The 11,973-nt window shown below is 43.2% G+C and overlaps 1 protein-coding gene across 2 annotated transcripts; it reads right to left on the reverse strand.

The window, feature by feature from the left end:
- Positions 1-473: 473 nt before the first annotated feature.
- Positions 474-11,312, reverse strand: orc1 (origin recognition complex, subunit 1). Of its 2 annotated transcripts, XM_026346439.1 has the most exons (18): positions 11,084-11,312; positions 10,361-10,488; positions 9,694-9,866; positions 8,941-9,385; positions 8,516-8,768; positions 7,465-7,578; positions 6,569-6,631; positions 6,254-6,361; positions 5,788-6,031; positions 5,464-5,570; positions 4,588-4,689; positions 4,234-4,405; positions 4,008-4,115; positions 2,781-2,930; positions 2,129-2,248; positions 1,878-2,047; positions 1,623-1,710; positions 474-1,119 (listed from the first exon to the last, which is right to left on the reverse strand). In XM_026346439.1, exons 1-18 carry the CDS (start codon positions 11,176-11,178, stop codon positions 925-927), a joined length of 2,835 nt encoding a protein of 944 aa, XP_026202224.1. In that variant the 5' UTR covers positions 11,179-11,312; the 3' UTR covers positions 474-924. The 2 variants fall into 2 exon arrangements, with proteins under 2 accessions (XP_026202224.1, XP_026202225.1); XM_026346440.1 differs by lacking the exon at positions 7,465-7,578.
- Positions 11,313-11,973: the final 661 nt, after the last annotated feature.

Consider the following 11,973-nt stretch of genomic DNA (forward strand, 5'->3'; position numbering starts at 1 on the left):
AACTTCAGTTTGAATATGAGCGTAAACTACTCAAATCAACAGCAGAGTTCACCTCGAACAAGCAAATGTAAAAACTGGAAATGAGCTGGTGCGCGGGAAAGAACACCACTTTCTATGTGACTGCACATTAAAAGTCACAGAAGCTGGTGAAGTGGGTTCATTCTCAGTGATCAAGACAAGTTTTAATACTTTTAATGTTTCAAAAGAACTGTTTCATCATGGAGGAAATATTAAAGCTGTTGGACACTGAGGTGCAAACAATCCCAGTGTTCTTAAGATTTCACGTCTTGGCTGCAGCTCGTTTCCTTTCGCTTGTGACAGAACATCTGGTCAGTTTCTGAAGTTTGAAGTTTGCTGTTCGTTTACCACTAGAAACCACGACTGACAAAGTCCCCAAACCAACACGCCACCCAAAGTTTCATCCCACACAGTAAACAGAGACGCTGAGTTTGGAAAAACCTGCAGTCCTGATTTGTTGCGTTGTGTTTATTTTAGAAATCAGTATTAATTTTATTACATATTCAAACACTGAAACATAAAAATAAGAAACACTATAGAAGAAAGAGCCCGAGCTGATATTTCTAATAAACTGGGGACATCACAGACTCTCCCACCTAAAACCACCTGAAATAAGACAAAAGATTTATTAAGAAAAACCACATTTAAACAACATTTAGTCCAATTTCACCGTCAACGTTGTTTTATGGAACACTAACAATGTGATTTTTATCTCGGTAATAAAAAGGAAGAAGCTCCTAACAACAAGTAATTTCACTGTAGTTGATGGTGTTTGTGTCACGGTCAGACCCGGATCTGGATCAGACAGTTCATCTGAATTCAAATCAATGACGTCTTTGTGACACAGATGTGGTTTCACACTCCTGCTCAGTTTCTCGTGTTCTTTACTCAGAACAGGGTCTTCCTTCACTCTGACTTCAGGGCGTAGAGCACGTCATCCTGGCTCACGTTGAGGCGGACCCGCTGCAGGACTCCCAGGCGGCTGGGCTCCAGCAGCAGTAACCTGCAGGCTCCCAGACGCTGACACACCGTCAGGCCCTCCGACACGCTGATGGGCTGCAGACCCTCCACCCGACACAGAGCCTGGTGCTGCACAAACACCTGGGAGACAAAGCATAGGGAGAACAGAGCACGTTCAGAGTCAGGATCTGGTCCTGTACTGGTTCTGAAGAGATACAGAACAGTTTCTCCGGGTTTAATTTAAAATAGAACGGATGAGAGCAAATATCTCGTCAGTGCTGCTCCTATATTTAGTTTTAGTTATATTTAGTTTGTTTTACACCAGAACATTTGGACGTCATCAAATTCACCAACGTCTGTCTTCTTCACTGAAATTCTTCTTAGGTTGGATCCTTAAAGGAAAAGTTCAGCATTTTGGAAAATGTTCTTTACTCTCTCTTGCCAAGAATTAAAAGTTATAATGAAAATTTCTACACATTTCAACCTAGACTAACAGAAATAAATGGAACAATACACTTGTCTAATGTAGAGCTAGCAGCCGGTTCGCTTAGCACACAGTAAATATCGGAAACATGTGAACACTTGTAGCTCGGCTTTGCCTAAATCAGCACTTTGTTTCACTCTTGTTTTTGTTTGAGCTTTACCTGTTGGAACGTGGCCTCCTCCAATCCCAGCCGCCGAAACTCGGCGATCACTGCCCTGAGGAAAAGCTGCTCCTGCACTGACGCACACCTGAAAAACACATTAACAACAACACTTAAAGAGCAGGAAGCAGAGGTGTTTACAGTAGAAGGGACTTTGTAGAATGTGATATTTACTATATTCTAATTTATCCGAGATTCACGTCCAGGATGGTTTCAGAGCACAACACAGTGAAATGAGGAAAAAGCAAATCTCACTTGATGGCAGTGATGTAGGCAGAAGAAAACATCTCATTCAGCGCCTCCATCACATGACTCATTCCCACCAATCCTGTTGCAGAAGGGTCGGCGCCAGAGTGCTCGCAAATCTCCGTTGCCCGGCGACATATGTCCAAACATCGTCGAGCGTCCCCCGACAGAGCAGCCACCTGTCAGAAGACGGCGACACTGAACTGAACGTCTCTGAATTTACAACCAGCTCAGGAGAGCGGGCGCCCCGGTCGTCTTACCTTTCTGGACACCAGCTGCAGAGCGTCCTCCTCGAACGCCTTCACCTTGTTCAGCCTGGACATGATGATCTGTTGCAGCTGCTTGAAGCTGTACGGCTGGAACGACATCCGAGTCAAACCCTGAAACAGGGAAACAACTGTTTGTTAGTAAACAAGGATTCTGCACCAGTTCAGAAAATCAGGTCTGCAAAAACTGAACTGAAGCATTTTTTCATCTGTAGGACGTTAGTAAATGAAAAATATAATTAAATAAATAATATAATTAAATAATAATTATAATAATAATGATAATAAATAAGACAATGGCATAAATACAAGGTGCTTGTTTTAAGGGTCAGAGCTGCTGCTGAGGTTAGATCGGGGATTTCTGCTACTTGTACAGTTTCCTGTGTGGTTTAAGTTGCAGAACATGGTGACTAAAAAGGGGAACATTTTATATTTATATTTATATTTATTTAATATCTCAACAGTGAGATTTGCTTTTCTCCGTTTCGTGCCGTGATTAATCTTTAGTTTTACTGTTTTATTCTCGTTCTGCTCTGTTTTTACCAGCTGTGAACTACGGCGGCTACAGAGGGGGAAGATTTCAGTGACCAAGAGATGTCTGTATTTTCCCATGTTGCCTGAACTCGGCACGGCTGAGCTCCCTCACCAGTCTGCTGGCCACTCTGTTGATCATGATCCTCTCTGGCAGATCCATGGTGTTGGCGATGGTCAGTACCACCAGGCGGGCGTGGCGCCGCGTCGGCCAGTCGAACAGGTTGTACATCACATTCTGCTTCCTGGTCCATAACAGGTCCAACTACAGAGGTTCACAACACAAAGCTCGGGGTCAGACTGCATCTTAAAAACGACTTCATCAAGATTAAAACACTGACTAATGACAAATACAAAACTTAAACACAGACGTAATTAACAGAAGTGTTAATTATTGTAAATCACAGTAACAAACTGTTTATTAGCAGCTTCAGAAAGATTCAGGGGCTGAAATCTTTCTCAGCATCATGTCAATTAACAATGTCTTTAGCAGCAACAGCTGCTGTTCACTGCAGTTCTAGTCTTGTGTGTCTGTTGATTATTTATGGATCTGGAGTACAAACTGAATCCTGATCTTTTGTCTGCGTGTTCAAATCAATTCATTCACTCTAATTTGTGATTTAAGAGGAAGTCAACAAACCAGTAATGAGCACGAACGTGTGTGGGTTTCGATTTCGGCTCGAAGTGAATTTTAATTTATTCATTTACTGTAACTGTTGGAGTCATTCTGTCCTCAGATGATCTTTATTCATATGGGGGTGGGGGCTACATGTAGTTCTATGACTACATTCATGTGCCAATTACTGAGAAACTGAGTCAACTCAATCTACCGCTGAATAAATACAAACATATTCAGACTCAGAGTTTTAATGATACTGTTTGAAACAGAAATGTAAGATCTCACATTAACTTGTTCAATCTTTTGTTTTAGCTCCAGTCGGATACATGTTCTAACACCGAGTCATCTTCAGACTCGAGACACAGGTTTAGGTGCATTAACACCGACAGCAGGAATTTCAAGAAAGTGTGGGTGGGTACATTAAACGGAAAACACCTAAACTGTCCACTCCTACAGGGACTAAGCTAATCCACTAATAACCCCCTCTTACCTGCAGGGAGGGGCTCTTTTCAGAAACTGTGTCAGGACAAGAATTAATGAAGAAAACAGGAGTCACAGCTTCTATTTGTCTGCTCAGCGACATTGAACCTTCTTCTGAACCCTGAAGTGAACTTTAACTTAAATAAAACTGTCAAATCTGATTTATATGTTTATGTGTTTTTACTCAACAAGATCATTAAAGTTGCATTTTATTAAAGTGTTGGAATACAAAGCAGCTCTTACTTCGTCCACCAGCAGCACGGTGGTCTCCTTCCTGGGGGCGGGGTTACTGAATCTCTTCTCCAGCAGAGCGGCGGCGTGGTCGGCTGTGGCTTTTTGACCCGTCAGTTTCTGCAGAACACAGCATTGACTCTACTGACTTTAGGTCTCAGATGGTGCTACAAGTCACAAAGCAACGTTTCTACATAAAGAACATCCTGCCTGACTTTCCTCTTCTGTCTCATTTCACCTGTAGGATCTGGACGTAGGCCTGATGAGGATCCGTCATCTTCATCCCGTTAATCTCGATGAAGTGGAAAGGAGGGATCTCGTCCATGTCGGCCGCGTGCTGCAGACAGCGCATCACTTCGTGGACTGTAGCCGTCTTTCCTGTTCCCGGCACACCTGAGATATACATACACCTGAAACACAAATACATGAACAGGTCAGTGGAACTTGAGGAGATCCACAGTCATGCAGGTCACTGTGAGCTGATGCCCTTAAATAAATGTTCTCCACCTTCAGCGTCCATCTATGTAACCTGTGCTGCAGGATATAAAGCAACAAGAAGCTGCTTGTGTGAGTGTTTTAGTGTGGATCTCACCCTCCCGTGCTGTCGATGATCTTGCTCTCCACAAAGCTGTAGATGTCCTGGAACTCCTGCTCCCTGCAGGGCAGAGACTCTGGCACCGAGGACACATGCAGCCTGATGACACAGATACACACTTCAACACACAAGAAGCATTAAACAGAAGTTATAGATGCAAATGTTCCTGGTGATCATTCCTTTAACTCTGAACTTGTTTCTAATTTATCATTTTTATTAGTTAATTTAATGTAACGTCAATATAATAATAATAATAATAATAATAATAAAGCTACGGTTGACAACACGTCCTCTGTGCTTCACAGAGTGTGTTTCAGTAACCAGATCACTCAGGTAATCGAGGAACCTGGATACTGGAAATCTGAGTTTCGTGCAGCAGATGACTAATCTGAGAGGGGTTCTCTGATTGTATGTGTATAGGGACAAAAGAGATCGCTTCCTGACTGCTGTGAGTGAGATGCAGACAGATGACACTCTTTACAGTGAGATGAAAACCGCACTGTGGAAAGTGACGTACTTAAAATATCACTGAATTGTGCTGGAGGAATAGACCTGGAGAAATCAGTTTCTACCCAGATTACAGAACAGCAGCTTTGCTTTTCACAGTTAAGAAATCAGTTTACTAGAGAAAATTAACTGTAACCTGTTATTTAAGTGCCTGTAAACACACATTAGTTTTTGAGGGAAGCTGAAAAACTTCATGTGAGAATTGGAGGAGGAAGTTTCACCTGTGGTTAATTCAACATGAGACACCAGCTGTGAGTCTTTCACTGATGAATTAATTAAACCCTGAATTTATGAAGACAACAACAGGAGAAGTGTTGATCTGGCTCCTGCAGACCAGGATCAGAAGTCCCCGACTCTCCCTCTCACCTGGTTCTGGCCTCCTCCAGAACATTAGTGGGCTGTCGAGCCGGCAGGGTTCGGCTGGGGATGCTGGGGGTGGCGTGACGGGGGGTCCGCGGTGTGCTGGGTGTGACCTGTTACAACACGAAACACAATGTAAAATAAGATTAAAGAACTGAGACACGTTTTCATTTGCAGCGTGAGCAGAAACTGTGCAGGGTCTCCTCCACCCTCTGTTGTGACAATCGACACTAATTTAATCATCAAATGACTCAGGGTATAAACCGCACTCTGACAATCAAATGAAGTCAAAGAATTACATCGGTTGGAGTATTACTACAGTACTTTTACCTTCTTGCTGGGAGTTTTTCGAGGCGTCCTGGTTGACACGCGAGTTTTCTGCTTCGAACGAGGAGTACGACCCCCCGCAGCTGCTGCAGCACGTCTCCCTCTCTTCACAGCCACCTCCTCATCACTGCCCAGGCCGGCTTCCTCCTCGTCCTCGTCCTCGCTGCTCTGTAGATCCTTCTTAGACGGAACAAACTCATCTTCATCCTCAGTGTCTGAGTTCAGCTCCTGCTGATTGTCCAGGTTCCTGAACAAACAGACCACGAAGCTCAGACATTTTTCAAAGCACTAAAACAAATCAGCTGAAAATTGAATCAACAGAATGTTTGATAATTAACAGTTCCTGCATGAAATGATTACACATCACAATATGAACAAGTCTAGTTTCGTATTTATCCGTCAGCAACTTTCTATTTTAAAGCAAGTTCTAATTTGTGTTTTTTTCCAAAGGGTTAAAAAAAAACCTCACAGCTGTTTCCTGATGCGAGATGACACCAGCTGGGCCGACTTCCTCTTCGAGCTCCTCGGTGTGACGGCAGCCGTCAGCATCGGAGAGTTTTCATTATCAACCTCAGGGCTGTTGACATCACACCAAGAAATCAAAGTTTGACCTGCTGCGTTTTACCGACATGCACAAAGTCCAGGTCTCAGGTGTGAGGGTCAGACACTTAAATGTTAATGTTAGTTTACCTGTTGTTTCTTATGTTTTTCCCTTTTATTTGTTGGAGGTTCTTGTGTTTGTGTGCACCACTTTGACTTTGAAATTCGATAGGATCATACTCACAGCACAGCCAGAGCCGGTTCCTTCGACGTTTTTTGTTCTCTCTTTTGAGAAGGAGTGGTCGCTCTGAGGAGAAACAGGGCGACATTTGAATCATCGGATACTAAAGACAGCAGATCTGCATATGTTCCACTTTCTGCTTTAGCAACACCAGCACCACTTCACCCGCATGTGAACATGGGAAAAACACCTCTGTGAATAGGTTTCTTGTTGTTGTGCTCCCAGCATCCTGTGAAGATCAAGACACTGGACTGATGCTCGTGTTTTATGCAGCAAACTGTTGTCTGCTCACTCTGTCATGTGGGAACATCAGGGCACCTTTACACCACCTCTTCACCCAGTTCTGACTTTGTGTTTTTCTTTTTTCGGCCGCTGTGGCTGAAACTTTCACACAGCGACACAGCTCACAGTCAAACCTCAAAGAGGCATCAATGAGCTGCTGGCTTCACCGCTGATCCTTTGTTAGTTACTGGTACTGAATGTGAGCTCTCGTGGTCGGATAATAACATGATAAAAAGCAACGAGCACAGTTTCAGTGTTGTTCTGATTTGCAGTAGTTTGAGTGTCTTTTTTATTTCTGAAGATTCATGTGGTTGTCGAACGACGTCACTGAAGCGTTTTATACTTTAACCTCTCTGATTGTATAAACAAGTCAATTCCTTCATCTTTTCTTTATCTTTCTGGAGTCAGGATGTGAAAAGAGAAACTGGGTGAAAGGGTGGGACATTTAGTGAGGTGACTGGATTTGAAACAACCCGAGGGAAACGACTGATTAAAAACAGCACGTCTTCCTCTTAAAACTTTCTCCTTGTCCATCACCTCCGATCTGTTAATAACGTATGGAGGAAACAGAAAAGTCAGAGCTGGGTCATTTTGTTCTTCTGCAGTGTCTCACTCACTTCTGCTCACTTCTGGTGACACAGTTTCTCCTCGGCGTGGCGTTTCGTCTTCTCCTCGGTGTTTTAACCGAGCCGTTTGGAAACTCTGCATCCATCACATCGTCTAGCTGAGGACTGACAGAGGAACCAGTCTGTACTTTTATACAGTTTCCCTCTGGTTTTAACACATTTTAAACATATTTGCACCCATTTCTCTGTGGTTTAAAATTTAAACAACTACATTACTTAAAAAAAAAGAATTTAATTCCGTTTATCAACAATTAGACCAATTTAAAGCAGATTTAAACCAGTTAAAAACCAATTTAAACCACCTTATGGCTTTTTAACAACTGTAAAACCAATATAAATCCCAGATTAAACTACATTTAAACCCAATTTATCTCTGGTTTACAGAATATTTAAGAGTTTATTAAAGGTTTAAACCCGTTTAATATCTGAATTACAGAGATATTAATCAGGTCTCTGCCTTTACTACAGCGACACCATGTGGTTTAAAAGAAGACATAACATAATCACAATAACAGATGTAGCCTGTCCTAGCACTGTTTTTTCCCCCACTGGTGTTAAAATCCGTCTCTCATGCACATTTTGTACGGAAGCTTTTTTGGTACATTTAGCTGAATATGTCATGTAAATATGTCCAACTGCTTTGGCAGTTTCCTCCAACTCTAAGTGCAGTTGTCAGTGATCAGGATTCGAGGCGTCCGTCCTCTCAGTGTCAGGCTGCATTTACTGTACTGTCTCCATTTATTTTTTAGTTCACTGTGTGGATAATTTCTCCTTTTTGCATCTGCACCCAACTTGAGTTGGACGTGGACCAAGTTTCTTTTGATCAACAAAATTTTGAATTTAAAGTTGGTTAGTTAAACCAGTGTATCTCGTTTATTTGAGCCAGTAAACAGACGTCAGGCTCTTTCAGAGGGTGGTCTTATCATAAAATGTTAAGAGGAGTGGAAACTGTTTCATTAAAAACGAACATCAACACCTTAATGATGATAAATCTGATTAGACTGACTCCACAAGTCTCCACAGTGCGACTTTGGGTTCTGACCTGGTTGAATCATCTCTGGCAGTCGAGGGAGGACTGTCCATCTCAGACAGTTTGTCGAGGACGACTACTGAGGGCTTCAAGGAGATGCGGAGCGGAGCGATGGGGGCTGTGTGGGCCCTTCTGATTGGGGTGAGGCTGTGGGTGAGGGGCAGGGCCTGAGGTGGGGAGGACGACAGCCTCTGAGCCAACATCACCTCCTGCTCCTCGTCCAACAGCTGACTCAGGATGTCCTGAGGGATCATGTCATCCGCGCCTGAAGGGAGGAGGAAAAAACGGCTGCAGCTGAAAACAACTCGTTAACAGAAAATTAACACACGACCGTTTTAATTCATGTTTTTTTATAGTGAAGTGAAACCGTTTGGTACCAGACATTAAACTTCTCCATTGACAGATATATTTCTTGTATCTCGTTTTAAAAGACTCACTGCTGAGCTCCAGTTTTTTGCGGACCCCCGGCGTCCTGGCCGAGGCGTTCCTCCTCTTGTCGCTCAGACACTTTGAGGCCGACAGTTTGGTGACAGAGTGCCGGGACTCTGCCTCCAGGGGACCGGCCTTCCCCGCGCTCATTGTGGTTCTGCTGTATCTCACTTCTCCAGAAGCGGCTTTGCGCATGATGGTGGGGTCCGGCGTGGGCAAGGCGCGTCGAGAGGGGCCTCGAGACGCTGGAGCAGCAGCAGGAGGGGAGCAGGGAGGCGAGGGAGGAAGGGAAGGTTTGGGGTGGGGAGGAGGGGAGGAAGCTGGTGCAGGTTGAGACTCCACCACAGCAGCATCCACCACTTTGAAGGTCTTTGAATCCCAGGACAGCTTCACGTACAGAGTGTCTTTATCATCAGAGTCAGGGAACGGAGCTGCTCCATCCAGGTGCTTCACCTGAGGGACAGGTGAGCAAGGGCCAGTTCACTCAAAGGACACACAAAGGTTCATAGTTTCTGTGTATATCTCTGTACAGGTGGGATGAGATGTTTGTATGTAGAACAGAGCAACTTAAAATATTATTATTATTAATTGTCAGCCACAGCACAGTTGGTCTACTGCTAGTACCAGTGTAGAGGAACAATGTGCGTAGAATAACATGTTCATGATTTTTCTTTGGTTGGTTGTGGAGATTCTTGAAATATTAGTTAAAAGAAGAAAAAAAAACAAAAAAACAGATGACTTAGCCCCCCCCCCCACTTTACCTGCACAGGTCTGATGATGGACTCTGCGTTGACCTCGTCATCACAGCTTCGACTCTGATAGTAGAAGATCTCCTGTCGATGCGGCTCTCGGCCCAGCAGCTTCAGTTTGGATACAGGCACTTCAGACACACGAACAAACCACTGAACCACCGCCTTCTTCTGCTTCCCGCTCTCTGAATCACAACAAGACAAACTTTCTGGTTTTAATGTCATATTGTTCTATTCGTTAAAACAACCATCACTACTAGGAGCCGTGATAAGTTAAAGTAGCTTAGGCCGACCTGGTCAGAAGGAAACTGAGCTCTAAGTCATTTCCTGTCTGGAAACCTGTGGAGTCCAGACGTTACTGTCAGGACCAGATGGGTCCAAACAGAAACAGGCGTTCTGGTCAAGCAACAAACATTTTTCAACAACAGTTTAAAGACTGTAGTACTGCTGACGCAGAAGCTACTTTATTCTTTATTCTCATTTTATAATTTAGTATAGTAAATATATTAGCTATTGATCCTTTTAACAGCACATGAATGACTCACATCTGACTCAAGTCAATTAACATCAAATGTTAATTATCATTAATTACTTTTTAGGAATTCCTCCTCCTTCAAACATTAATACATTTCTAATGTAGATTCTACTATTTCTGTCCTACAATCCTTCCTAAACTCACCGTCACCAAACAGCCTGATGACTTTGGCCACGTACGGGTTGTCTTCATCGTCCCCCTCTATGAGAATGTGTTGGCCCGTGGTAATGACGGTGGTCCTCGGGAGACCCTCCACGCTAATCTCCAAGGAGCTGAAGCACAAAAAGAAAAATGAAACAAGTCCAGTTTATAAAAGCACAATGATCAAAGATGTTAAAGTGAGTTATTTATTTGATCCATCTCTATTTAAAGTGCGGCCTGTTTATACTGGCTTTTAGTTTATTCATTCTCATTATTGTGTTATTGCTGATTCTATGTCTGTTGCATTTCCTATTGATTATAATACATTTTGTGACTAGTGAATCATTTTGGATCCAACGTAACCTGGTTCAAGTTTGTGAATGTGTAAATAAAATAACCTGCACCTTTTTCTGTCTCTTTGTTATTTTTGCAGCTCGTCTTTCTCTATATCTTCAGTAGCTCTGCAGTCATTTGTCTCTTTGCAGGAACAAACACTCACTTTAGGTCTGTCCAGGTTCTACGAGAGGATTACTATTACAACAACACATCACCAGTAGGGTCAAACTAACCTGTCTCACGACGGTCTAAGCCCAGCTCACGTTCCCTATTAGTGAGTTAATGATGTTAATGATGGTTGTTTAACGTCAAATGTTAATTATCATTAATTACTTAGGTTAATAATCGTTGTTTAACGATCATTAACCTTGTTGATGGTCGAACACTCACCGGTATTCGTAGGTTTTTAACTTCCTGTTGAAACTCTCCGGTTCTCCACGCCACTTATAAACCCTTCGGACTCTGAGTCTGGTGAAATATTTCATCCTGCTCCTTCTGTCTGCACTGAAACTTCACCGGAGCTCCGGACTGAAGTCGTTTTTATTAAAAACGAGACTCACAAAACGATGATTTACACAAACTGTCCGGTATCAAGACGCCACGGGAGAGCGCATTTCGCGCGAAACTTGCGTCATTTCCGCCCTTCTTCTTCTTCTTCGTTCCGTCTCTCGAACGGGAGCATTGGCGCCACCTGCTGCACCAGAGGTGACACCGCGCATGTACAAATACTCAACACTGAAGTAAAACTTCTGAAGAAAACAGTACTACTACTACTACTGTACTACTGATGCTAATAACTCAATAATAATGAGCTGGTTGGAAGCTGGAAATTAGTAAAGTGATGGAGAAACTGTGTGTTCACAGAGGAGGAGAGCCCAGGAAACTGTTGGACCTTCACAGGTCCACCGCATCTTCCTGCACCAGTCTTCATCTCATGCTAATGAGCCAGAGACTCCTCATGAGGTTTGTGAGCACTGACACGCGTGCATGTGCTATTTTACATGTTGTCAGCCACTGGGTTTTAGGGCATCGTTTTTAAATGTGTTTTAAAAGGTTGTTGTGTATTTTAGAGCAGAGGGACTGTGGGTCCTTTATCAGAGGATGAACATTGAGTAGATAAAGAAAGTATACACAAGTAAGAATAATATTTAAAATGAAGGACATGCAGAGGAATGTTGATGGGATGTTGTGCAACTCCTTTTTAAACTCCTTTTAGAGAAAGAAACCTCAGGGTGGGAGGCCATCTGCCTCGACCAGTTGGGGTGAGTGGAAAGAGGAGA

The sequence above is a fragment of the Anabas testudineus genome, chromosome 4 (assembly GCF_900324465.2).
Source record: "Anabas testudineus chromosome 4, fAnaTes1.2, whole genome shotgun sequence".
Classification (NCBI taxonomy): domain Eukaryota; kingdom Metazoa; phylum Chordata; class Actinopteri; order Anabantiformes; family Anabantidae; genus Anabas; species Anabas testudineus.

Excerpts from the sequence above, each read along its gene's own strand:
- orc1 (XM_026346439.1), bottom strand. The coding sequence starts at position 11,178 with ATGAAATATTTCACCAGACTCAGAGTCCGAAGGGTTTATAAGTGGCGT. Across the intron at positions 5,571-5,787 it reads GAAAAACTCCCAGCAAGAAG|GTCACACCCAGCACACCGCG; the intron begins GTAAAAGTACTG and ends GTGTTGTAACAG. Across the intron at positions 4,406-4,587 it reads ATCATCGACAGCACGGGAGG|GTGTATGTATATCTCAGGTG; the intron begins GTGAGATCCACA and ends TTTGTGTTTCAG.